General features: G+C 42.3%; 1 protein-coding gene and 1 long non-coding RNA gene across 6 annotated transcripts in view; one reads left to right on the plus strand and one right to left on the minus strand.

Annotated features, from left to right (window-relative positions):
- Positions 1–23,780, minus strand: part of SLC6A14 (solute carrier family 6 member 14) — a 30,096-nt gene extending 6,316 nt beyond the window's left edge. Inside the window, exons 1-7 of one of the 5 annotated variants that reach the window (XM_027899153.1) lie at positions 23,775–23,780; positions 11,145–11,149; positions 6,883–7,013; positions 5,003–5,134; positions 3,313–3,474; positions 1,849–1,984; positions 983–1,115 (exon numbers count right to left, since the gene is read on the minus strand). In XM_027899153.1, the coding sequence (XP_027754954.1) occupies positions 983–1,115; positions 1,849–1,984; positions 3,313–3,474; positions 5,003–5,134; positions 6,883–6,952 (633 nt within the window). In that variant the 5' untranslated portion in view covers positions 6,953–7,013; positions 11,145–11,149; positions 23,775–23,780. The other 4 variants (XM_027899122.1, XM_027899129.1, XM_027899136.1 and 1 more) reach the window with 4 other exon arrangements.
- LOC114065337 lies at positions 8,647–9,329 on the plus strand. The gene is made up of 2 exons (XR_003572934.1): positions 8,647–8,926; positions 9,103–9,329. It is a non-coding gene; the product is annotated as an uncharacterized LOC114065337 (long non-coding RNA).
- Positions 23,781–26,599: the final 2,819 nt, after the last annotated feature.

Genomic DNA, 26,599 nt, shown 5'->3' on the forward strand with positions numbered 1-26,599 from the left:
AGTATTACCTTACTCCCCAGAGAGACTTACTTTTGTGCCTAAAGAGAAGTGACAAGAAGAATAGCCAACTAGGCACCCAAAGAACGTGAGATTAAGAGGAGCCATGTGGCCAAACAACTGTGGCTGGTAAAGCACAGATACTCCACCCCAAAGTGCTGAGACAGAGGGCAGGAAGTTCCAAATATAAAGAAAAACAGGAGGAAACATCAGCCTGAGGAGAGAAGGGCAGGCAGCAAGGAACCATGGAAAGGCACAATGAGAGAAGGAAACAAAAAAAATCAGTGCAGAAAAGGTGAAAGAATGAAGGCAATTGAGAATGAAGAAGTAAAAGACGGAAATGCAATGTGGAGGTGAGAAAGGAGTATGGAAAGGAAGGAAGTAAACCAGGAAAAAGGCCTCAGGCAGGGAAGAATGAAATTCATCCTGCCCGAAGTCAACATAGCGCAAGGAAAAGCCCAGGCAGCTGTGCTCCAGCACGTGGGGATGGGAGCTCAGCAGAGCCAGAGTCTGAAAACAAATATCAATGAACCCAGTCCCTAAAAACAGCTTCAGTTCTTGAAAACAAGCAGCATTTCACAATCTGGCAGGAACCTGCACATGCACATCTGTTAGCAGGACCTGACCTGTATCGTCCAAACCTCTCAACTACACTGGACGTGCAAATAATCATCGGGTGTTCCCAGGGCGTGTGCCATCACATGCACACATCCATCACACAGCCCAGGTGACTGCCAAAACACAGCTGGAATCACTGGCATGACAGCAACATCCCTAAATACAGGGCAGCCCTGCTGGAGTTGAGGCCCACGTGTTAAGTAATGCCAGTGTAATCAGCACCTTACTCATATTTTATGGAGCAGGAGGAAAGCTAAGTCCAGCAGAGGGTGAGGGGTTAGGACTGCATCCTGCCTTGTGCTAACCTTCCCTGAGTCCGAAGGGACAAGATCAGGCAAAAAGTCTGCTCCTTCCTCTTCCAACATACCTTTCCAGAAGATTTTATTCCTTTGAACAATGCAGCTGCAACAATCATCCAGGACAGGAGGAGGCAGAGAGCCAGGTACCACACGATGTTGCCAGTCTCATCCAACCCACTCGAGCGCTGAAGAGCCACTTTACTGAAAGCACAGAGTGCTGCCATGAGAAGAGGGTGACAGCAGCACACACACCTCCTTTTCAGCTACTTCATGGAAGAAAGTGAGCTGGTGCTGGTGTCTGCTGGTGTTACTAGACGCTGCATCCTCTTTCAGGAGTGTGCAGGTAGAATTGCATGATTGGCATTGAAAAACTGACTATTTAACTGTGGTTTTCCCCCTTACCAGCTCTCAGCTCTCCATGCATCACCCACAAGACCCACCACAGCTCTTCTGTGCTAATTGTGTAATTCTGACAGCAAGAGAAGAGCCCATACGAATCCGCTTCCAGGAACCCAGGGAACAGGAGACAAATTGAAACCATGGGGCTAAAGAAATGGCAATTTCACAGCAGGCCCAGATTCAGAATAAGGTGAATATATTTTGCACAGTAACTCCTGGGAAAAAAAGTATACGCTATGTATAAAGAGGCTAAGTAGTCTCTACCAGGACTCCAGAGAATAATATTCTTTAAACTGCAATATTTTAAAGTTTGCTACAGGTTGACCAACTCACTTCTCTTTCCACATATTTTTTTTTTTTATAAGGGCCAGATTTATCAATTAAATTTAAAGTCTCCTCTCTACCGATTTACATGCCCCCAACCCTTGAGTAGATTTTTTTCTGGGCACCAAAATAAGACAAAAATAAAAGGTACATCCAAACCCACAATGCTTAATAAAGTTTTTTTAACAATTTCTTTAAAATATTTACTTACTTCCAGTATTGCTCACTAGGAAATTGCACTGGTTTGTAGTTTATGGTGCCATTTATACACGTGAGATTGTTGCTTGTGACAAACGTGTAGTTTGCATGAATGATTTCTCCATCTAAGGTTGTATTGCAGTCATTTACTGAAAGCAAGAAAAAGGAATCACTAACACTGTTATAACAAATTTTCTAAAGTTACAGCTTCAGTTTGCCTACTAACCACATTTAGAAACAAATCTGAACTATCACTTGCAGCTGTGACTTTGTTACTTGACTGTAAATCGAAACACCAATAATCTGGTGTGCTCACCACATTTCACTTATCCTCAAGAGTACTTGCAAAAATCAGAACTGAAGATAGTTAAGCTTGTAGCTTTGGTTACTCTATGAAAACCTTTGTCCCAAACCAAGATTGCATATAGGTCATCTTCTAGCAACTTCATTTTATTGACACAGAGGGCTTATTAGAGCTCTTTAAACATTTTCCTTGGACGAGTGTGGGAGGAATGGGCACTGTTTGGCTTTGGGAATTTTTTGCCAGCACATACACTAAAGAACATTTTATCAGCATTTGTATCAGCATTTACTGGAGAAGTCTCTTTGAAGTCTATTTCAGGACAGCTCCTTCAATTCAGTGTTATATTCCTCCAGCACTTACAAATTTTATACTGAAATATTTTTAGTTTTGTCCATAAGCAAGCGTCAACTTTTTGTTACATAAAGCATCTAAATTTCATTTTGTGAAACCTATGAATCTTAGAAGAGATTTTGAGATATATGTCTGGGTTATGTTTACATTAACATTGTAAACATTGTAATCCATCCAGATCCTTTCTTTGTTATTTTAATAATCTCAGAGGTTACCTGGCAAGACATTTCCAGCTGCTAACTATTAATCACCTCAATAATTTCACCTTTTGCCTTAAACTGGTCTGATATGGAAACTGATGAGATAACAAGTGTTTGGCCCTACATCTGTTGCCAAACATCAAGAACAATAGTGTGGAGATACTTTCTAAAGAGTTAATGAAGTGTGAAACCAGTGCCTCAGTGGTGCTCAGGATTACCATAGCCACAGGGGAGGCAAGGGGCAATGAAAAAAACAAAAAACCAACAACAAAAAAACCAATAGAAACTACAGCAGTAACACTTGTCTCATGGAAGGAAGGTATTTGTTTGCCATGAAGCCTGATGAAATGGAAATGCAGTATGTACTAGAAAAAAAACTGAGATTTTAGAGGAGAAAAAAGGATCCATCGAGATGGTTACAGCCCAGTTCTTTGTAGATTTCCCACGCACCCAGACCTGGTGGCAGGGAAGCAGGTAAGCATCACTGCTGTGTGTTCAGAGACAAAACTCCAGGAAGAACTTTTCAAGCCATGGGTAGCCGTCTTGCTCCTGTAATTTCTCCCAGAAAATTGTACCATTTCCCAAAACAGTAATATTAAATTTTATCTGTTGAGTACGGTACCTATTCGTGTCTTGCTGCAGAATTCATCCGCCCAGGAGAAGCATTCTGACCATGGTAACACTTTTTGAAATGAGGCAAATAAGTAGTAGAGTGCATAAGCAATGATAACGTTGTAATAGACTGTCACAAATGCTGAGATGACGACCATAGTGAAGCCCACTCCTAGGAACGAGAAAGACACAATGTCTTAACTAACCCAAACCCAGGTTAAAAAAAACCCACAAAAACAAACAAACCCAACCTATCAAACCCCAAACAAATGGCTTTTACTTGACTTTTAAAAGGCTAGCTGGGAAAAAGCTGAGGTTATTTTCTCTTTGGTTTTTAAAGTATTTTTAAGAGCAAACAGTAAAAGGGTAAAGCCCTGAAATGATGAATATGATCGAAACTGACCATTTCAAGGATGGATTTAATCAGGTCCATAAAAAGAAGTGGACTAGTTGTTAAGTCCAAGTCTAAAGGAGAAATTCAGTATTTTGTTCTCTCTCAGTTCAGAGAGAAGCTTAGTAAAATAAAAGAAACTGTACTGGGACTACCCAAGCCATTTTAAAGATTCCACTGTAATAAAGGCTTTTGACAATAAATGAGCAGCAACACAGAACAGTAAATCTGTGCTAATACTACTGTTCTCCCCCTTTGCTAAAATGAGTTTTGTTCTGCTAGTTTGGGAAAGCCTGACAAACTGTTCCAATCATCTTACACACTATATTTAAGTTTCTGTCTTCACAGACATATAAAAGACTTGCTTTAAAAACTTTTGCCTTTAAGTTTAACATACTGCTCTCCTGAAAGGTTGCTTGTGCTGCAGAACAGAGACTGACCAAAAGAATAAACGTTGTGGCAACCAGTTTCTATGGAAGGTAGCAAGCAAAATTCTTATTGCATCAGAAATAAACTTCCTTGTTCCTACACTAATTCCTCTGGTAGATAAAGAGAACAAACAAGACCAATTGCATAGTACTTTACACTCATGGTACAGGACTGGGATGGATAGGAGTGAGTAAAGCACATGGTTAGTTGTTTCCAAACAAATCTCCCTGTGAAATGCAAACCCTCTCAAAGGCGGGCAAACTACCACTACAGACTACAAGGATTTCCACTATCTCAAGAGGCACCTCACCTTACAAAGCCAGAGTCTAGGCTATTTAATCACACCAGCAGATGACTCCCAAGGCAGTTGCTGGATGACTATGAGCACAGCATTGCATACAGACCAAGCCCCTGCCCCTGTGCCAACACTGGCAGCCAAATACAGAATTAGTCTGTCCAACACAGAACTGCCTTGCAAGCTATGCTGGACATGAAGCATAAAGCAAGAGAACAAATTCAACTTCTAAAAGTTATTTCAGATCTCTTGCACAAAGTACCAGTTGTTTTACTGAGGTTTTCCCTCAGACGGCAAACAGGGTCATCTTCTTCTGGCTGCAGTGAGGGTGACATGCTGTTTAACACCAGGAGAATAACTGATAAAACCTCTCACAAATTACCTTCTCAGGGAAATCTTTAATCAGCATCTGGTTATTAACTGAATAATAAGGAAGTATGTACCTGGGAACATAACACTGACCTTGTAACTCTGGGAATAGTCACCACACAAAAGTCGGCATCTCAGTCTTTGTGAAGAAATCATTAATTCACATCAGTTCGTTACGAGAATAAAAATTATCTAAGGAAGCATAACAAAACCAACCTTGAAACAATGGTAGTACTCTCCAGATGGAAATGGGCCCTAGACTGGCAAACTGCCCAAGGGAACATTCCATGAAAAATAGGGGCAAGCCAGCTAATGCCAGCATCAGGCTGTAGGGGATCAGAAAAGCACCTGAGGGGAGAGAAAGGGGAAAAACCACAATCACACACACAAAGAAAATGATATTTTAGTATTCACCACCGTTTTATCACATTTTATACTCCCCCTTTTTCTCCTCCTCAAATATCCCACTATAGGGTTTTTTTAAGAATAGAAAGATTTGTTTCTAAATCCCATTTTCTATAAGACTAAGTAGTACCTGCAATGAAGAGACACAGTCAGGAGAACTGCTGATTTACAAAGGAAGGTTTCTCTTATAGAAATTAAAGAATTTTACAGAAACTACTGAAGATACAGCACTCTTATACAAACACAAACACTGTTCAGCTGAAGCCACCGTCAGCCTTGTCTATTTCTATTTAGTCTTCCAGCTTTTAAAAGGATCAGAACCATTCCTGTATGTACTTAGCTGTGGTTTGCAACTGCCCTGTTCGAGCAGCTACTGGACATCAAAGCATTAAAGTTATTTTCTATGGCTGGCTGAGTCCTGTGTCAAACAGCATCTCAGTGTAGCTCTTGTTCAAGTCCATTTTAAAGTGTAGGGTAACCCGATATCATTGAGCGTCCTGTTCTGTGAAAGGGACTGGTACTTTTTTGTGTGTCCACAGAAGATGGGAAAAGTGAGAGCACAAGTTTCATAAGCACCACCCGATATCCCTGCAGAAATCTGTCCTCCTCACTCTCAGAGAATTTAAAGCAGCCAAGGACCCAGTTCTGCAAGGAACTGCAAATACCTGATGTAATTTCGGGAAGTAAATTGGCCCTCAGAATTAACTGGATTACTCCTGTGTTTCAAAACAAGGATGTAACAGCTGTCATTATCAATCATGGGCAGGGAGCACAGAGAAGGATGCAAGCAGCAGCACAGATATGCTTTAAATGCAAAGTTTTCTGCTACAGCAGATAAGAAAAAGGTCTAGTACAAGGCTGGTGTCACAACTTATTTTGTTTTCACAATTTTCTTCAACAAAACACAACCTGGCCAAGCTCACTCTAATAAAACTTCTGTACTGAGACTGCTTCCTTATGTTCCACAAGGACAGCTCTGTGGGCTGTGCTGCATTTACAGTACAGAATTCGACTTCAACGACTGTTAGACAGAGTAAATAGGTACACTGAGGTAAGTTCTCTGCAGTTACTTGGCATTTATGCTCTCTTTAATTACCAGTGGCAGCCTGGCAAGTAGATAAAGCTCTGGAATATCAGTCAGGGATGCCAGTGCCTCCATTTGGCTTTGCCACTATTTCATTTTGTAAGTAGATAGAGGCTTTCTCTGCCTCACACATCCCAAGTATCTGATTGGGATAATTATTGAGCCTGGATAATTATTCCAGCTTAGCTTGTTTGCATGGCAAAACAAAGGTGCAGAAAGGATTCAACTGTTCTCTATAACATACCAGGGAGGTAAGCTCTGGGGAGGGACAATAGTTATTTAGGTAAGCAGAGGATATTGGCACATTGACAGATAGGTGCATGTTGGTTGTGAGCAAATCAGGAGAGTTCTGGAACCCTCAGGTGGAATCAAGCAGTTAAAACTAAATATTATTTCCCTCCTCAGCTGGTACTCAAAAAGCACATAGATGTCTCTTGCTCCTTTTCCCTTTCCCATGAGCAGGCACTACCCCAGTTCTCAGGGTGATTCTGACATCCAGCTTTGAGAAACTGTGCCCAGCCTCAGGGCTGACCCTTGGAGCTTGTCCTCCCCTCCCTTGGGGGACAGCAAGGCCTGCCCACCCGACATTGCCATCCAGCACAGGTACCTCCGCCATTCTGGTAGGTGAGGTAGGGAAAGCGCCAGACGTTGCCCAGGCCCACGGCGTAGCCCACCATGGAGAGCAGGTAGTCGGCTTTGCTTGACCAGTTGCCACGCTCCTTGTTCTCATCGCCATCACTGGAGTGGGAATCTTTGTCATGTGACAAACTGAAGTCCTTGGAAGAGAAGAGGGGAGGCTTGTGATCACCCCACGGGCAAGCAGGACAGTCATATCCACATTTCTCTGTCCAGGGCAGCACCCTGGCATCGTTGGGCAGGGCAGCTAGACAGGGTGGGCAGAGCCAGGTGGGCTGCTAGTCCAGCCAGTTCCTGGCAGGTCAGCACAGACCTGTGAGAGAGGGTCCCACCAGAGAACACAAACATGTTCATGGTCAGTTTTGCCCTACTTCTCCTACCTGAATCCTCTGTGCTGTCAGCTCGTGGGGGCAGCACCTCCAGGGAATTCCCGAACTCTGTTCCACCGGCACAAGGCCAGATGCCCACATACCTGTTCAGATGTTCACACCAGCACATACTTGTACATCTACTTAAAAAAACTCCTGTCCTAATGCATTTCACACATGCCCAGGTGCTCATCCTAGCTCATCTCACGTTACCTACCACCGTGCCCTTATATTCCCACATCTGTCTGGATCTCACCTACCCGGACAACTTCGTATCTGCCCAGCGCTCCCATAGCTGCCCACGTACCCGCACCCTGCTCAGGTGTGCCCCCACACCTGCCTGCATTCTCCCATGCCTGCCTGGGTGCCCCCGACCAGCCACCCCTCGCCGTCTCACCTTCTTCTTCCCGCAGGACAGAAAGCCGGGCAAGCTGAGCATCCCCATCTCTGCCGCCGCCGCTCCGCTCCACTCTGCCTGCGCCGGCCGCCGCCCGGCCCTTTATCGGGGCCGGCTCCCGCCCGCCCCTCGCCGCCCTACCGGGAACCGCGGCCCCTGGGCTGCCCCGGGGGCGGGAGGCGGCCCCGCCCGGACCGCGGGGCAGCCCCTCGGCTCCCGCCTCAAGCCCAGCCCCGTGCCCGCTTCCCCGCCGCACCCCGCCCGGTGACCCTCCTCCGGCCCCGCGCCCACTTCCTCGGAACACTCACCTGCCGAACCCTGCCCGGCCGCCTGCCCACTTCCCCTGCTAAACATCCCCTGCTCTCCACACACCCTCCGATCCTCGCCTTACCCACTTCCCCTGCCCAAGAACCCGTCTGGGCTCGCTCCCCCAGTCCGGGCTCTTGAGCCCTCTCCTTGCACTCCTTCCTGCTTGCCTGTCACTCACCTTCCCTTCTAACATGCCCCCACTCCTTGCCCTTCTCCCTCCTCTACTTGCACACCCACCCGCTTGTTTTCTACCTACAGGCAGCCAGCTCCCCCATCACACACTAACCCTCTCCTGAGGATCATGAGCCCACCATGCACCGCTACCTCCCTGCGCCTCCCCACAGAGCCACTGCCTGTCTGCCTCACCTGTGGTCACTCACCCAGAGACCCTGCTCCACCCCGCCTGCTTCTCTCTCATTCTTTCTTAACCTGCTCCATGCTGGAGTCCAGGCTCAGGAGATGCAGGGCACAGAAATTTCAGCCTCTGAACACACCTTTCAGGTACACATGACAGGCACAGAAAGGGCAGGCCATAAAAGCAAAGCCATCTCCAGAGAAAGAATTTGAGCAGAAAGTACTTTTAAGGACCTTTTCCAAACTCCCCTGCTTTACCCACCAAAATGACTGTGACATCTCAGCCTTAAGGGGAAGGGATGTCACAGTGACCCAGCCGTTCCATAAGGTCACACAGGAGGATACGGCTCAAGGCACACTCCATGTACAGGCACAAGAAGACGTGGATTGACTGGTCGCTTTAATTGCACTCCCCCATTTCTAAATGGTCTTTTCCGTGGCTCTTTCAGATCCACACCGTGAGAAACCCACTTTCTGTCCTCAATTATTTGGACTTTTGTTGAGCAAAGAGTTACCCAGCATCTCTCAATCTAGCCACAACTAAGAGGTGTATCAGGAGTGAGAAGTGCGTGGGACAGCATCTGAAGGTGGGATATTTTATTGCCCTGTGTAGCAGGTTCTCTAGAAGACTTCTATTTTAGAAGCTGGCAAGATGCCAGAATACTCTTGTCTTTGGAACAAAAAGCGAGTACAGGTGCAGTGTCCTAACAGGACAAAGGCTTTTTGAGAAAATGATACATAAAAATTAAACACTGCTTTACAGGCTGCCTGCAAATTCAGTATTCAAGTGACCAAGCCACGACACCAAACAGAGACAGTCAGGCTAGTTCTTCGTGGAACAATACAAAACCCACCCAGACCAAGGATACATTGAGAAATCAGTCCATATTCTTCCAAAGCCTGTCTGAAATGTACATAAACCAAAGGAACCTTTTTGACAGTCCTGATCAGAGTTAAGAATTCGAAATAAAATGAGGTAATGTGATTTTATTTTAAGTTCTGTGTAACTCCAGTATCTGTGGGTCACTATCTCCCCCGGGGGAAACAAAAACTTTCCTGTAAACAATACTGGGCCTAACAAGAGGTCCAGGTTCTCCTCTGAACTCATGATTCAGAACTGGTTATCATCTTGTTTAGAAATGAAATGACATTTAAAACAACCTGTTAGCCACAACCTCTCCTTCCATACTAGGATTAAGTGAATATGGTAATGCTGCAGAGTCATTGGCTTTGTCATTCTCTCTATGTAACTGAAAATGACTACAAGTAAAACTATACTAGAGGTACCACTTCTATGATATGTTCAGTTTCTGACCATGTCAAAATTTCATTTGTAATGCATTTTCTCTATTTAAAGGAGAAAAGTAAAAATCACAGCATGGTGATAATTCTGGGGTTGAACAGTGGAGAGATGAGTATCATGGCAGAGATGATTGTGCCTGAAGCAGGGCTGTATTTTGCCTGTGTTACCTATGCAGCTGAACAGTACAGCAGTTACTTTTGCATTCACTAGAGGCTGAGTTCGTCAGGTTGATCCCTGAAGGCTAGTTCCTCACAGCTGGCATAGCCACCCACTGACCAAGCAACCACCAGCCAGTTACACCTGGAATGTCTCAGAAATACAGAAACCTCAACCAGCAAAGCGGAGCCAGCTTAGCTCTGCTGTAGACGAGATATCCCATCTCCTGACCAGCAGCCCAACTGAGGTCATATTTTTTGTTTGGAAAGCAGTCCTGGATTAGTATCAATTCCACTTACTGAAAATACTGTTAATCTAATGTAAGGAAATTTAAAAAAAAAAAAAAAGGAGGAAAATTACCACTAATGATAATCTTAACATTCTGACAACACAGCAAACAATTCTGATATATTTCCTAGGAGCAGCGAGATACCTGTGTTTTCCATTTGGTTGCACTAGTGCTATTATCAGATGTTGGGTATTGCCCTTAGCTAACACAAACAGCTCTGGTGATGCAGTAGATGTGTTTGATGTGCTTATTTAAGAATACGATGAGTAAATTCTCTTCTTAACCTATACCTTCTGCGATAGCAGTGCTTACTAATTTTGGCACCTGGCCCACACATCCAAACCTGATTCAGCAGACAGAGCTGAGGCTCCTTTACCTCTCCCATTCCCAACTGACAGGAGCTAAAGACAAGAAAATGCACTTTGCAAATAGTAGCAATGGCTTTAGAATGCACTAATCCTGGCATCAAAGTGCTAAAACGAACTTGCTGGTGTGTCTGCAAGAGAGGCAGCTTTCTCTGGGATAAAGTGATCCAGAAGAGAAGAATGAATGCAAGAGATGCCTGCAGCCTTGTCATCTCTAATGTGCACAACTCCTGGAAAATAGCAATGAATATCCAAACAAATCAGGTTTTCTTTCAGAGAAGATCAAAGCACAGTGACAGCTGCATGTAGAAGCGTCCACCTACCAGATGAGAACCATATAGTTAAAAAAACACCTGTACTAGCTAAGATCCCAAACTGAGCAAGAGCCCAAGTGCAGGAATAATTATTGGTGTTCTGCAAGGCTAACAGTCAGACCCACCAGCCATACACGAGGATGCTACATGAAAAGCTGATGGAGCTGGGTCTGACTGCCTGCAGGTCACTACATTTAATCTGTGTAGGTCCCTGCCATGGGAATGAAACTGCCCACATCTGCCATTGTGGAAGACCCTGGAGGGCAGCTCCGTGGCACCTGCTCCATGGTACCCAGTGTGGTGTTACCTGCTCCACAGCTCGCAATAATAAGGCACGTGCCAGTGTGCATTAGATGGTCATGGCAAGGGTATTGGTACCTTCCCTCAAAGCCAAAGATGGCAGTGAGGGACTACACTGTATTTGCTGGCTGACAGAAACAACCTCCTCGTATCTTATTCCAGCATCAGCACAGCAGCTTCCCTACAGCTACAGGCAAACATCGGGTAACCAAATGGCAGTAAACACAGCAACTAAGACAAAATAAAACCCTCAAACCCACCAAGCAACAACAAACCAAATGGACCAAAAAAAAAAAAAAAAAAAGTAATCCCACCAAAAAAACAAACCAAAAAAGCCAAAATCACCATACCACGCTGGTCTTAAGGATCTTAGGAAGATGACTTAAACCATCTAACCATCTGTCAACAGCATATAATTGCTCTCATCCACAACTCCAAAGCTACATTGCACTCTTTAGAAGAGAGGTTCAGAAAGCCAGATAGGGCTGTTATAAACTGATAAATGAAGCAAGGTAGAAAAATTAAGCTGTTGGCTCTTTCAGCTGCAGGAATTATCCTCTCCTCTACAGGTGAACAGGATCAAACCCTACGGTTAACATTTAAATTAATACCTTATGCTTAAGAAAGCATCAACCTTGATTTAAAGGCAAAGTCATAGTGAATGAGACTATTTCTTTGGCGGTGAGCTGAACTACAGGCGATTTAGGCCACTTATGTAAAAAAAAAATCCAATAATTGGCCTAGTAAACCCTGAAAGCATCATTCTCCATCTGGTGAGAAATGTCTTATTTCACTGTGAGCCAGCTGTAAGCAAGGTGTAAGTGTACCTAGAAGGAAGTCATAGCAAGAAGTGGCCCTCCTGCTTAGAAGACAGGATAGAGAGGCAATGATGGTACTGCCAAGGACACAGACAAATTACAGAGACAAAGGCAATGGTTTCTGCAGTGGCCATCTGTGGCTTCAGAGAGGCACTTATGGAAGCAGACTGTCTTGGTTTACAGCAAAAGACAAAGAGTGTGGAAATTACTGATGAGGCCTCATGCCAGCACTGGTTTGCCTAGTTCCAATGGTCCCCATCCAACAGTTTGTGCAACTTGGACAACTGAGGTATGAAGCAGATTGTGCTTCCAACCCTCCAGAAGCCTTCAGGGTGAGGGGTGAAGTTTTCCTTAAGGAAAAAGGAGATGAGCTATTATATATCCTTCCTTGATCTGTTTTAGTTCTTTATCAGTTTTGTGCCTTTCTGCATAACCAGGATGTTCATTGTTGCTGTTCAACAGCAACATCAGGACTTTTGGATTCATCTCTGCAGCCATCTCAGAGGTGAGAAGTGCAGCAAAGTCAGTCCTACCTGCCTCTATGGACAGTCTGCTATCATAAGCCAAAAGAGGTAGCTGAAAGCTCTCTCACTCATTTATCTCCTCCAAACAGAGGTTACAAAAGTGCTATAAATGCAAAATGCTTAAGCCTTCAAAGTCATGCTTCTAGGATGGGTGGAGACTTGAAACTCCATGGAAAGCAAATTTGCCTTCAGGCATTTTTAGCAGGTTGCAACCTGAAAATTGTTTATATATTACAGGCTAATAAAGTTAGTGATGGGGAAGTTTTACATATACTTGTAGGAAAAAATTATTAGGCAGAAATAAACTCACTCAAATATACCAGTAAAACTGAAAGTTCTACAGCACTGCTTTTCTACTACACTGAACCTGAAAGAAGATTTTGCTGTCCCAGCCACTCAAGAGGAAGCCACAAGTCTCCATCCACTAAACTAATCAAGGTTTTTTCAAGAGTCTTGGCAAGATTGACAGTTTTCTATCTATGGTACATTGATCTTCACTTTAGTTGATTTTATTATTTTTAAGTTTTAATTAAAGAGAACATAAGAGGAGACTCAAGCCTCTTCAAAAGTTGTTGAATGGAATGTCCTTCTCAAACACTTCACTCTCTCAGACCAGAACTCTTCCCAGGACAACATGGCCTTTCTTGTAACACTGTCTCTCTCCAGTCCCTGAGACCTCATCAATCTGTCAGAGATTACTAAAGTTGCCATACAGGAATATATGATAGTTCTCAAACACGGAGCTCCCTCTAGAATAAGGAACAAAAGAATCAAAAAGGAACTAAGATGTTCAAAGTAGGACTTGATTTAGAGTTACCAAAGTGCAACGAACAACTGCATTTGTGGCCCAGGGTTCCCATTTCCCCCAGTTTTGCTTCTGCTTGTGGTACAGAGCATCTCAGTTTTCCCTGAATCATGTGGCCTTGTGCCAAACACACTTCCAAGTCTCACTCCACCTGTTGCTTCCCTGACTGTCCTAGAGGCATGCTCTAAACACGTTCAGCTTGTCTTTGAGCAACTGTAACACCGTGTAAAGGCAAAACCATCTTGTATTGTATCATGGAAGACGTAACAACAGATACAATAAATACAAGGGAAGAGATAAAGTAAGGGAAAACAAAAAACTGGGAGCATGCAATTATCGAAACTAAATGATCAAGGAGCGCACAGGTGTCAGAATATAATGACTTGCCTATTGGGAAATATTTCAGAGGTGGGGCCAGTAGAAACTAAGGAGTCATTTTTAATTGAGCAAAATAAAACCTAGGAGTGAGTACAGTACTAATTTTCAGATATGCTATACTGAGTTCATCAATCTCATCAACAGTTTAATTTTAAAATTCCTCCCCAGTATCAGATACAAATATTTCTGGAGTTCAGCAAAGCTAGGAGATGGTGGCAGGTGGTTTTGGTTTTCTTCCCCAGCCCCCCCAGTTCTATACCTTCTTGCTAGTTAAACAAAAAAACAGCTTTTCACAGAAGATAACATAAATGCATAGTCCTGAGAAACTTTTGACTAACAGTAAGTCTTTGAAATACAGACATTTACTACCACACAGCAAAAAGAAGACCTTTCAGCTCAGTCCATCTTTCCTTGAGGTAATTTTACATATTATCGTGCAGTTCTGATATGTGATCGTCAAGTGAATTATCTTTGTGATTGTCCTCCTTCACAAAAGGACAAAAGCCAGGTTGTTAGCTGTGCTTGATATCTTTGAAATGGAAATACCTCCATCAACACTTTTCTTTGTTCGATACCTGTTCCTGCAGGTTAGCAATTACTCTCAGAAATGGCTCATCCAAGTAAGTGGGGCTTCTCACGTAAGAAAAAACAACCTCATATCAAGTAGTAACATCATAAAATCATCTGTTTTAGTAACACAATTCTAAGTCTAAAACAAAAAAGCAGGATTTACAGGGACACTAGAACAATTACTTAGCTGAACATCTTCAAAATTTAAAAAAAAAAAAAAAGGCATTCAAAATAATTTTAATGCTAGAGGCATTAATATTATTCCTTCTACTATTTAGTTTTTCTACAATTCTTTCCATCACTAGACTTAGAAATCCTTCCAAGGAGAAATTGTTCTTTTTTACAAGAAGAATAGCAGACATGGGATTGCTCATGTATTTTATACAGCACCTGTTCAGTAGAAAACACATGAACTGCAGTGGACAAGCACATACATAATTTCCTCGCCGCAGGACCTCCTCCCCTCTAAGATCAGAGAATGCATTTGTATTCCCTTTCAACAGGGAAGAAAACTGACCACCACCAGATAATCCATGATTATAATTGACTGGAAAAGAGCTTTAACTAGAAACACCATGAGTTATTTTAATACCCACAGCACTCACCCTGCTTGCCACAAACCTGGTTGCTCCCTTGACATTCCTTTCCAGGCCCCCAGGCTCTCTCCCTCTAGCTCAGCTCTTCTGAGCAGCGCATCCTCACAACCCAGCCCTTCCTCTTCTACTGCAGTATCAGGAACAGCCATATCTGACCCCAAAAGCCCAGTGGAAGGGACAGAGCCTTGGCTGAGTGGAAGGGGTGTGAAGGCAACTCCCTGCTTCCCATGGCCCTGCCATTAGCAAAACAACAGTGACAACACCTGCTCGAAGGTGCATCCTCTTAGCAACCCCAGAGCACCTGGCCCAACAGCCAAAGAGATGCCTTTTTCTAATGAAACACTGATTTTAATTAAGTCATTTAGAATTGCCAATGGAATGGAACCCCAGGATCCTCCTGGTTGTTTGACTTCCTGTGCCTAAACTCAGGGTCCATAGTTTTTGAACATATTAGGGTTAGTCATCATCTTGGCACAAGGCTTCTAGGATTACAGTTTTGGATTGCCACTCTGCAGGGTAATTTTTTTGGGGGAAGGGCAAAAGTCTCTATCAGACTTCAAGGAATCTCAGTACAGAAAGCTAAGTACAGTCCTGATAGGATGTCTCCGTGCAGATGTACCTCTGCAAGGAATTTCTCACAGGCTACTTTGCTATTAGTTATGCAGAGTAAAAATTTTTCTTTCCTGGCAGCTCAACTAATTTACATCTCATTTCAGCATTTTAGTGTCCATGATTTATGTGGGATCGGGGCTCCAGATGGAACAGTTTTATCTCTTCTCCCTCCATGGCAACTGTCATACACAATGAACAGAGAAGGCTGGAGGTTTTTGTCTTTTTTAGTGCAGGTATAAGAAGAGATTGAAAGACAGTTCTGCCACGTTAACAGAAAAAATGTACATCTACTATTCCTAAATTTTAGGAAAAGTTTATAAGAATGCTTTCACTTTCTGCTATGCTTAATTCTTAAAAGTATTAGTGTGCCCAATGGAAACAACCTGCTTCCACCAGGTTGCAGCTGCTCAGCAGTGCAAGGAATGCCCACCTCCAAAAGTGTTTGACTCCATAGGATGACTCACTTTCCTCAAAGCTGAAGAATAACGTGTTGAGTTTTCCATTGTTGTTTTTTCATTCTCAAAGAACCTGCATTTTCTGTAGCTAGTTTTAATATTCAAGTGAAAAAAGTGATATGAAGATATGATTTTTTCCCTTCAGGCTGAGGCAATTACCAACATCACCTGATATACCAACCCCTGGCACTCATCCAGACACCTATGGATGGTAAAGCTTTGCAAACTTTTTTTCACTTAGGAGTTTCTTTGCATAATCTTGGTCTGGCAATCCCGTAATCTCCTGCACTCTTCATTACAAACTTCTTGACTGGCAAATGAGGGAGAAAAGTTTGAACAGGAAGGCAAAGTAAGGAACTGCACTGACGTCCTTTCTGAGAGATGAAGCAAGACACGAGAACCTGTGTTTATGTACCTGGCAGGGAACACCAGGACACGTCACAGCAGCAGTGACTACTAAAAAAACTGGAATGAGCAATCCTTGGAAAGTTACCATCTAAATTGTGATGGACAGTAAATACTGATCCATAGAGGACTAGTTGTGAGAGAAGCTCCAGTTTATAGTGACATTCTGGTTGTGATGTCTCTACAGTGTTCGCCTTCTTATACCCAAAGGCTCATCTTCTTTCTGGTTTTTTTTGTTTGTTTTGTTTGTTTGTTTGTTTTTACAAACAGTTGTAAAAGCTGAAGGAGAGAACCAGATTTTTTACCCAAGATGAGGAAGGCTCCAGGACTGTCCTATGCATCTATACTATGCTGAGTCATGGTGGCCACTAGGCCAGTAGGAAGTTAAAAATAGTAACAAGACCCAGAGTTTACATAGAATGGCTACTTCAAACCCAAGAAATGTGTTCAGAGATTGTTTGCCTATCTGGATACACACTTTGCAGTCATACCTCCCACGTCAGCATACGTAGGAATATTTGTCCTGTTATAGTAGCTTGAGGTATGTGGTTAAAACATGTTATATTTTCAGGCTATTGAATGGAAAGGACCCGCCTTGATTAGAGAATCTAATCAAGTAAAGTGATTAGATGATTTAGTCAGAGCCGATCCTGTCCTACTGACATCATGTAATATGAAAATTTTCCCAATCTCACCGTACCAGGAGATCTGGAAAAAGTCCCAGGAACCTCCCGTCCACCGTTCCATCCGATCCCAAGCATGTTCGAATTGATATCGTAAGACTTAGTGCAAACACTCCAGAGCTGCTGCAGCATAGAGAAATTAGATTCATCCAAAACAATAATTTTTGAGCGTTAATTTTCATTTAAAAATTGATGATTCATGTCCAAGCTGTAAGATTGTATTTTTATTGATTGTTGCTTAGCAGAATTTCATTAACTAAATGCATGTCACTTCCTTCCATAGGTGTTTCAAGGTAGAATTTCATTTAGGACATTCTCGTGGTAGATATTAACCAAAAGGTAATCCTACAGCATTGTTTCCAGTGGTGCTTGTGGTGCCAGCAAGTCCAGTTTTGGGAAGACATGCCAGTCTTGCTTATACAAGATTCTGTGGTTAGGAATCACCCCTATGAAGCAGAGCTTTGTTAGTTACATGAAAAACTGCTTTGGCATAAGGGGTCCTTTTGCTGTTATCTTTTTATTTGCTCCCTAGAAAATGAACTTTCATGTTGGAGTATACTTCCATTTTGAAGGAATTGTTCAGCATGTAATTTGGTCACCTCTATTCTGATACATGTTAATGGAAATTGAACAATATGTTACCTGAATCTTCCTGAGTGTAAGTGATGGTTGCCTTCTTTACTGGGACATTGAGGAAGGGCTCCAGGTTTGTCTGCAGCATTAAGATGACTGATACTAAATGAGGCACTGGCAGTAGAATGAACACATGGACCCCTTTCAGCAAGGGGTTGATACTGTCTGTCTTTCTCTTTCAGATGTTTCAGTGCTTCCCATTTCTTGACTTTTGCCCATTTATAGTATGGCTTTACAGGCTGAGTTACACAGTTTTGTGTCCAAACATCTTTAACTAGTGTCCTTCCTAGCTAAGTCAATGTTTAAGTGGGGGAGGAAACATCGTGGTAGAAAGTAAAGCCAAACAAAGAGGGCTGCGTTTATCCACCTGCTCAACTGGTGCAAAGTCAATCACGTTTTCTCCTTTGTATTCAAATGACATGCACTGGTGGCTTATTCTGGGTGTGTGTGAAGTAACTGGCTGAGACACTAGATAAATAAATGTTGTTAACCTCAACAAGATTACAAGGAGGTTGGTGATGCTATAAAAGAAACATTTTCCCATCAAAGACTAGAAGAGTACTGGTGATACCAATTCAATCAGAAATCCTGGTACGTTTATTTTGACTGTTTCCTAAGGCTTTTTGGGGTTCACTGGCTCACTTGAAATGAATATGCTTTCTCCATGAGCATGCACTGGCTGATGAAATGGGGGTGGATGGTGGAGAGGAAGCAGAACTCTAAAGAAGAGTTCCATTTGCCATGCTGGCAAACAGATTTACTGCTATGCTGCTGATTGTTTATATAAAGATTGAGGTCAGGTCCTTCCTTATTTGCCTAAATCAAGGCCAGATAATATCTCCACTAGTCTGAATATTTCAAACACAGTATTTAATGACATGGACACCTGTTTTAGGCCTTTCACTTAGAAAGATAAAGATTGCAAACACAAGAATACAATCACCACGTGGCACTCAAACAAGGTCAGGGGATTCACAGGCACACTAAGGTCAAAAATGATAAAACAGACTGCGAATAGGTAACTTGCTAGCTCTGCTCTAAAATAGTATGGATATTTGCTAACTTGGCACCTGGCTCTTCTTCTTTACTGAAAGAGGGTATCAAGCATTCCTATTACAGGGTCAGGGAAAAAAAAGTAAATATTTCTATAAATATTTGTTAGAATGGATGATCTACCAGGGTTTATCCCAGTTGGCTTCTTTAGTAGGAAGGGTCACTGTGGTGTCAGGAGGCACAAAGCAGGAGCTGCAGGAAGGGCAGAGCTAGGTTGTGCAATCCAGTGTGTTATGGACAGTAGTGTCATTCCATTCCCCTGTCAAAATGATCAATCCTCAATTTAATCAGTTAAGGTTTTCCATCTGCTACACCAGATAGAGCATTTCCGCAATCTGACACCTCTGAACATCAAATGTATCTTTTTTTTTTAACAACTGTATTTGTGCTTAATTAGCTTTCTTTTCCTCCTTTACAATCACACTCCCTTCCCCCCTTTCCCCCCATCTTTCCTTTTGCCCTTTTCTATTGAAATTTATCATATCTCCTCTCACTCTTTGATATTTCCAAGGTAAATAAACCAAATTCCTTCAGTCACATTTCAGTTCCTCTAGGCATTCTGACATCCCTTCTCTGCACCTCTTCCAGGATTAAGCTTTTTTGAACATGGGTAACCACAGGCAGAGACAAAGAGCGGGGAGGACAAGGATGCAACCTTTGAAGACAATCTGAGCATCATGTTTACATGTAAACCCAAACAGAAGAGGCACATTCTCTAGCCATTTGAAAAGCTGTTGATCCCAGCAGGGTGATAAAGTAGACCCAGTAATTCTAAAGTTTTTATCAGTTTAATACATTTATTTATTAAGGTGTTTCTTTGGGTAATGTTTGAAGGTAGTTTCCCACTGGAGACAAAACAAGCATAACTATATTTGCAGAAGATTAGATAATATTAGCCTGTTTTATAAAGAGAAAAGTATCTAGAAGGAAGTCACTAGAGGTGAGATATATGTCTTTGTTAAATAGCAAGTTGATTAGGACTGATTTCCAAAGGACTAATTCATCTCAAATTCAACAAAAAAGCTCAGACATTAAGGAAATATTAAAAGGGGGAAATACTGTAACATAATTTTTTAACTTCTCTTTTCAAAACATCTTTTTTTTTTTTTCTTTCAACTTAATTTGAGCATTTGTATGACAACAGGCTCAGTAATAGAACAACTCAGGCTGGGAAGTACCTCTAGTCCAGAATCCTGCCTATGAGGAGAACAGGTTTTTTGCTTTTTTCATGTGAAATGAAGAGGATGGAAATCTAGGCTGAAGCAAGGACTCAGACTTCACTCTACATGGCTCTTTTATCAAAGCAGTTTTTACCTTCAGAATACAGCCGAGAGAAACAGCTTATCTCCATCTCAGATAGAATCCCTGCAGTCAGAGGTGGCCTGCAATATTGGCATGACAAACATGTCTGCTGAGAGACCTGAATCTACTTTAATGAGCACCAGTAGAAATACAAATGAGATTCCTGAAAGAGAGAAATTCAGAAAAAAATTTCCATGCTTAGAAAATTAATACCAAAGCAAAAGCCTGCTGGAGATGAGGGAAAGAAACAATGGTGCACTAGAGCAACTCAAAATTTCTAACACCCTAAATAATTTAAAGTTATGTGAAAAAAATAAATAAGGTGTAGACAGCCATAGAGAAGAAATTCAACAGGAAAAGGCAGAAAAAAAAGACGCTGATCTTTCTGAAGCCCAGAGATGCAGTTTGAATATATTATGGCACTTCAGGCTCAGCAGGTAGAAAGCAGTACATAGGTCCACTCCTTATGCCCCATGAAACACAATTCTTGCCAGACTAATACCAGGAAAAGAAAAGAAACTTTTCTTCTGAGAAAAAAACAAAACAAAAACAAAAACAAAAAAAAAAAAACCAAACAAACAAACAAAAAAACCCCCCACCAAAACCAATAAAGCCCCATAAAGACCTGAAGCATTTTGTCTCCTTCATTCTTCTGCTGAGATGGCATTTGAGATGACAAGGGAAACTGAAGACTTGACAAGGGCCATCAAAACAAGTAATCACAGCTGCTATTAGCTCCAGAGTCACTGTTGTGTATCCCATACCTTAACAATATGGTGGATACGCAAATGTTATGATGACAGCATGAAACCTTACAATAATGAAATAATAACTCTGTGATGTCATCCAAACCCTTCAGTTGTATCTCTGCAACTCTCTCTCTCTCTGAGTCAGCTAGCTGTATCTATCCCCATTGGATTCAAATATATTTCAAAATCTTTTTTATGAGATCACAATATCTAATTTCTCACCATTATTGAAATCTGCTGGCCTCTAAGATTTTTTGGCCACACTTATTTTGTGTTGTGAATTAAGAAGAACTTGCAGATGAAGTAGATAAGGTATGCTCTGTGTGTCTGTTGGCTGTTTCATTTTCTCTTCAAGCAATTCCTTTGCATCTGCTCTTGTTTTTTCCAGTCTGGACCAACTGATTACAACCCAGACACACTTTAACCAACATACACAAAAACCTAAGCCACATGCAATCACAACAGAAATTCCAATTTCACAGCAGGATGGTGAGAAAGAGACAAAGTTCAAGCTGGATTGTGGAAGAAGGATAACAAGCACAACTTGTTTGTTTACTAACACTATCTGCATTCCCAACCCCTCTGATGAGATGCCAAGCTTAGCCTGTGTACATGCAAAGCTGAGATGAGCTTTGGAGCCTGTGTTGGTCACAATGGTCAAAGACACTCAGATGACCTCCAAGCTGTTTCTAAAAATACCTACTTCTTCCTCCTCTAGAAGCCCCATGACAACTATTTTCTGTGGAAGGCTCACTTGTGTTCACAGCTGCTGAAGAAACCAAGATGTGTTAAGAGGACTGAAACCCACAGGGCTGGTTTTCCTGATGACGGGACCAGTCTCCTCGGTCGAGTTTTCAAACCTCAGCAATGACCTAGGACCTTGTTGGACAGGCAACTTGAAACACCTTGAGATGGAGCTTGATGAGGTTGCCCTCTGCCAAGGAAGCACCTGCACAAGGGCAGCCTTCAGTGTTGTGAACGATGGCTCTTTGCTCCAGCAAGGGGCTTTTTCAGAGCTGGTTGAGAATAAAGCTCTTTGTTCAATACCAACATTCCCATATGGGAACAAAGTCCCGTGTACACCAGCCTGGTTGGATCTATGAACAAAGTCAGCATCTGGATAAAATGCCAATAGAGCCTGAAAATCATGTGGAGCAATGCACACCAAAACACCTTTTATAATGTATTTTCTTCTTCCTGTCCCCCTTCAGCTCTTTTTATGACAAAACATTTCAACACAATCAGAGGTAGAGTCTCACTCAATGAAGAAAACCTTCTTAAACTTTTCCCCCCTTTTTTTTTTCCCCTAAGCTAATAGACAAAGGGTGCATATAGCTTTTGTAAGAGAATGTAATGCTTTTATTCTTGTATGCATTTATTTAAAATGAGAAATTATAATCAATTTGCTTCTATTAGTGTTTTATTTTATCCTATTCTATTCTTTAGTTTCTGCTTTTAAAAAAACTCAAATAATTTACTATTTCTGTGCCTACTGTGCTTTCTATGGATTAGACTATTTAGACCAGGAAGGAGATATCAGGCTTATTTTAATTATTTGTTAAACTATACCATCATCTGCCAGCTGAATGGACTTGTCTGATGGACAGTTTACCCAGAAGGGTAACATGAATGTGATCCTCCAAAGCTGCAGCTTTTTGGGGGCACATCAGGCCTTAACACTGCTCACAGCTTCATGCTGTCAGCTGGGAGGAGATGGCAGGAGAATGTGGCATCCAGCATCCCAAATGCACTCCCTGCCTTCTCCAGCATTCCTCTCCTCTGAAACTCCACACAGCCTCCTGTGCTCCCGGCTGCCCTCCAGCTCCGGCCATGGCCTCGCACACACTGCGATTCTCACCAGCTACAGTACTTAGAAAATGAAAGGGCTGAGGAGCAGGGATGTCTGGTTAGAAATGTCCATTTCAAGATGCCGCAAGCTCTGTTTTTTCATGCTCACCGACCCGTGTAACAAGAGGGACCCCCCACAGGCAGGTGTTAAACGCAGCACACTGTCTGCTGGATCCCAGAAACGCACACCATGCTGTGAAGCCGTGGCAGGTGTAAATGTAGAAGGCTTTAATACCTGACATGGAACTGTGTAAAGAGGCAACTCCCAGATACTATCAATTGTTTGGCTCTGTTTCTGTTTTCTACCTGCTTTGTTTCAAAGGTGTGAGGTTTATTTTTTAAACTTTCCTTAAAGTTACTTGGTCTGGCATTGAGGAAGATAACTTATTTACATAGAAGGGGCTGGAGTTTAGATACATAGATGACCCAAGATAACCTTTCCTTCTCTGTTTTACCCAAGAGGAATTTACTGAAAGCCTTTATCAAACCCTCTCCTCCCACAGACTTGGGAGCAGGAAGACGCATAAATGGATTAGTGCATTTTCCACCTGCAGCAGTCACAGATTAAAGGCCAACCAGTGAAAAGTTCAAGAAAGTAGGTAACAATGTCACCTTGAAAAGGTCTGGGGGAGAGGTCAGTTGTGAAACACACAAGCACAGCATGGGGTTGGCCTAGCCTTTGAAGCAAAAATCTGAAACAAGATTGAGTCTGACACCCAAGGAGCAGAAGTGCTCAAACTCAGGAAGGAGGAATGTGCTGTGTTGCCAACTGCAGGAGTTTATTGTACATCTTGCTTCCAGTGAAATCACAAGTGGGGCTTTGGAGGGCTGGCTGTGTCCCCATCCCTGGCACAAGAGGCAGCCCTTGGCCCTTCAGTTTTGTCTGCTTAAGTCTTTTCCTGTAGCTCTGGGTGTGTCGTGGTTTAACCCCAGCCATCAGCCAAGCCCCACACAGCCACTCACTCACTCTCTCACCAGCAGGGTCAGGGAGAGAATCAGAAGGGTATAAAGTACAAAACTTCTGAGTTGAGATAAAGACAGGACAGTTTAATAGGGAAAGCAAAAGCTGTGCACGCCACCTCCTTCTTTTTGTGCCCTCATCATGACCTGATCTGTCCCTAGGATTTACCACAATTTAAATCTATTTCTTTTTGTAAGTAACTGGTCTACAATATTAACTACTGATGCTAGAGAAAGGCTGTGTATTGAGAAATAACATGCCTAAAATCATACTAAACACAAAAGAACTCGGAAGTCACAGGGTTTGGAGTGTATACACCACTGGAGCGACCAGTTCTCATTTACAGGTGCCTGGACTTGGACACCTTGGCAGCATGTGCACAGGAGCTGGACTGGACAGCAGGTGCTGCCTGAGAGTGCCGAGGAGTTGGCACCTGGTAGAGGAAATAATTTAATATTAAACACTCTGTTATCTTGCCCATGAAGCATTCATCCTTTTCCCCGTAGATCCCTTTATTTACATAGATAAAAACTTTCCATGAGTGTGTTTCTGCATTGTCCTAAACACTGACCTATAAACCTCAATCATATCATGGTGGTAAACAGAGTGTGAGAGTGTGTAGCAGAATGCTGCTCTCACCAGACAGAGCACAGGGCCATGGCAGGGATACCTGGAGGGAAAAGGGACCACAAGGTCATGACTAACAGAGAAGCAAAAACCTTTGAAGTGTGAATCATCATCTTCCACAGTATCCAAATCAGAACAATGTTAGGTAATAGATACATATACTAAGATGAGAGATCTAAGCCACATTTCCAATGCTTAGCAATGCAAGGTTTACTTATTACTCTTTTAGAAGCAGCAAATTCCTGCAGTTCCTGGGGAAAAGTACACACAGGACCCTTTCCTGCAGTAGCTCCCACCCTGTGACATCCCTCTCCATTCTGGTCTTCACTTACACTATTCCCTGCCCATCTATTTGCCATTAATTCATGCAGGTTATTAGAAGACTTATATTTATTTACCTTATATTTAGACTTATATTTAGATAACTCCAGCTCTTAAGAGGTATGCGTAGGATTTCACCATTTTATTTATTACTAGTTGATTAGAGTGATAATGGTGGTCACAAAGACTCAGCCCATGAACCTCAGTCCCTGAGAGCTTGCTGGGCACACTGATTAAAGACATGCTGAGAAGCAAACCCACACAGGAAAACTGATTTGAGGCAGGGCAGATACTGAGTCAGAGTGGTGTTTCAATTGGGAGAAGGGGAATAAAATATAAAGGGGATACTTAGTATTGTAAAACACTTTAAAAAGGAAGGTACTGTACAACTGCTAAAGCACCTTACTCTGAACTCCTGCTGGGTTCTTAAACCAGCCAATAGAAGATGCTTTGCACTCAAACAAACAAACAAGCAAACAAAAACCAAAAAAAAACCAAACCCTGAACTTGTGGAAAGTAAGCCTGGTCTCACAAGAACTGTAACCCAATTATCATCTAAAGATATTAGGACTTTGAAAGTACAGCAGTGTCTGAGGGGGCTTACTGAGTATTTTTTAGAAAATGCTGATGCCTGTATATTGCACATCAATTCCAGCATTCTCTGACAGCTCTGTGGTGACACTACAGTTAATGAAACAAAAGGCATTCTTGTAAGGAAGAAAAATATCTTTGTGTTTGGGCTTCTAAAGAAATATGGAGAGCAAGAGCAGATTCATGGCAGTAATATAGAGGCTGTAGGACCATCTGACAGTGTTCAGTCAGTTCACGTGGGAGTGGCACCCATTCTTGTACCTTCTTTCATCACCATCACCGTGGCATTCAGGTCAAGGTTGGCACGCACCTCAACCTTGTCTTCCTAAATGTAGCAACATCATTTACAGCGTTTGTTTGATCTTTAAGTTCCATTTCTGCTTCTGACATTGATTTGGCTGATATTGTATGTACACAGAGCAGGAATGGCGTTACATGAACTCCAATGGCAATGTCTATACAAAGGTAGTGTGTTGAAGTACCATGAAAACTCTATGACATCACGGACATGCACACACTGGTAAAAGTAGAATGTGTAAACAAAAAGAATTATGTTGTATAAGGTACAACAGCGTTCTTAATCAGAGTCTTCATTGCCATCAAGCTTAGTCATTAAGTTCATTGTTAATTATAACCCTCCCAAATATTATTCCATATGATTCTCAAGATCTAGGCTTTCTGACTGGGACAACCTTTGAGAGCAACACCATAAGACAGAAACCTCTGAGACAGAATTCCCTGACCATATCATGAGGTACATGGAGTTCAGCCAAATTAGCCGGGTAAAACTCACTGTGCAGCATGATCACCTCCACCTGGTCCTAGTAACTTCAATTTTAATATCTTGTTCTGATGCAAAGGCACTGCTTCATATTATTTGTAAAATTTGTTAAATCTAAGACAGATGACAATTCTTAAGATTTGGCAAAACATTTCAATGACGTTTTACTTTGCAGACACAGGAAGCTAAAGTAGGAAACAGGAGTGGACATTTGCATTACACAATGAAAAATTTGTTCAAGCAACAATTTACCATCTGTGAAAAATTTTATGTGTTGTGCAAAACACTAATGAAAAGCCTTTCATCCTGTGATGCAATGTCCACACTTCTGCCTAGGTCTTACATGCATATTGATCTTTTAGTTGCTCTTTACAGTGACCTCTGCCCAGTTCTCAGACTGAAGTGTACTGTGCTGCTGAGTACTGGCTCTTCACATGAAGACGGTGTGAAGATTTTTATGCTGTGAGGACATTTTGTACTCAAAAAAAAAAATTTATCAGTGTTCCAAGGTTTCTTGTGTACAGAATTTAGGATTGCTTATGTTCAGCGCTCTCTTTCCAACTTGAGAGCCCTCCAACAAATGTCCAGATTCATTAGGATGGCTGTCAGGGCTCCAAAAACTGTTCTCAGGACTGCACACAGAGGAAACATTATAAGTTCCTTTATAATGAGCTGAAATGTCACAAAAGGCCAGTTTATCTGAACAACAGCTAGGAAACAAGGTCAAGTTCAAAACTGGAGCCACTAGACAAATTCAGAGCTCTTGTAAAACTGCAACCCAAAGCTTAGGACTGTGTTTCAATCTGTCTTAGGTAAAATGC

This window comes from Empidonax traillii, unplaced genomic scaffold (assembly GCF_003031625.1).
Source record: "Empidonax traillii isolate 1590-97213 ecotype Southwest subspecies unplaced genomic scaffold, ASM303162v1 scaffold20:size5563877, whole genome shotgun sequence".
NCBI lineage: Eukaryota > Metazoa > Chordata > Aves > Passeriformes > Tyrannidae > Empidonax > Empidonax traillii.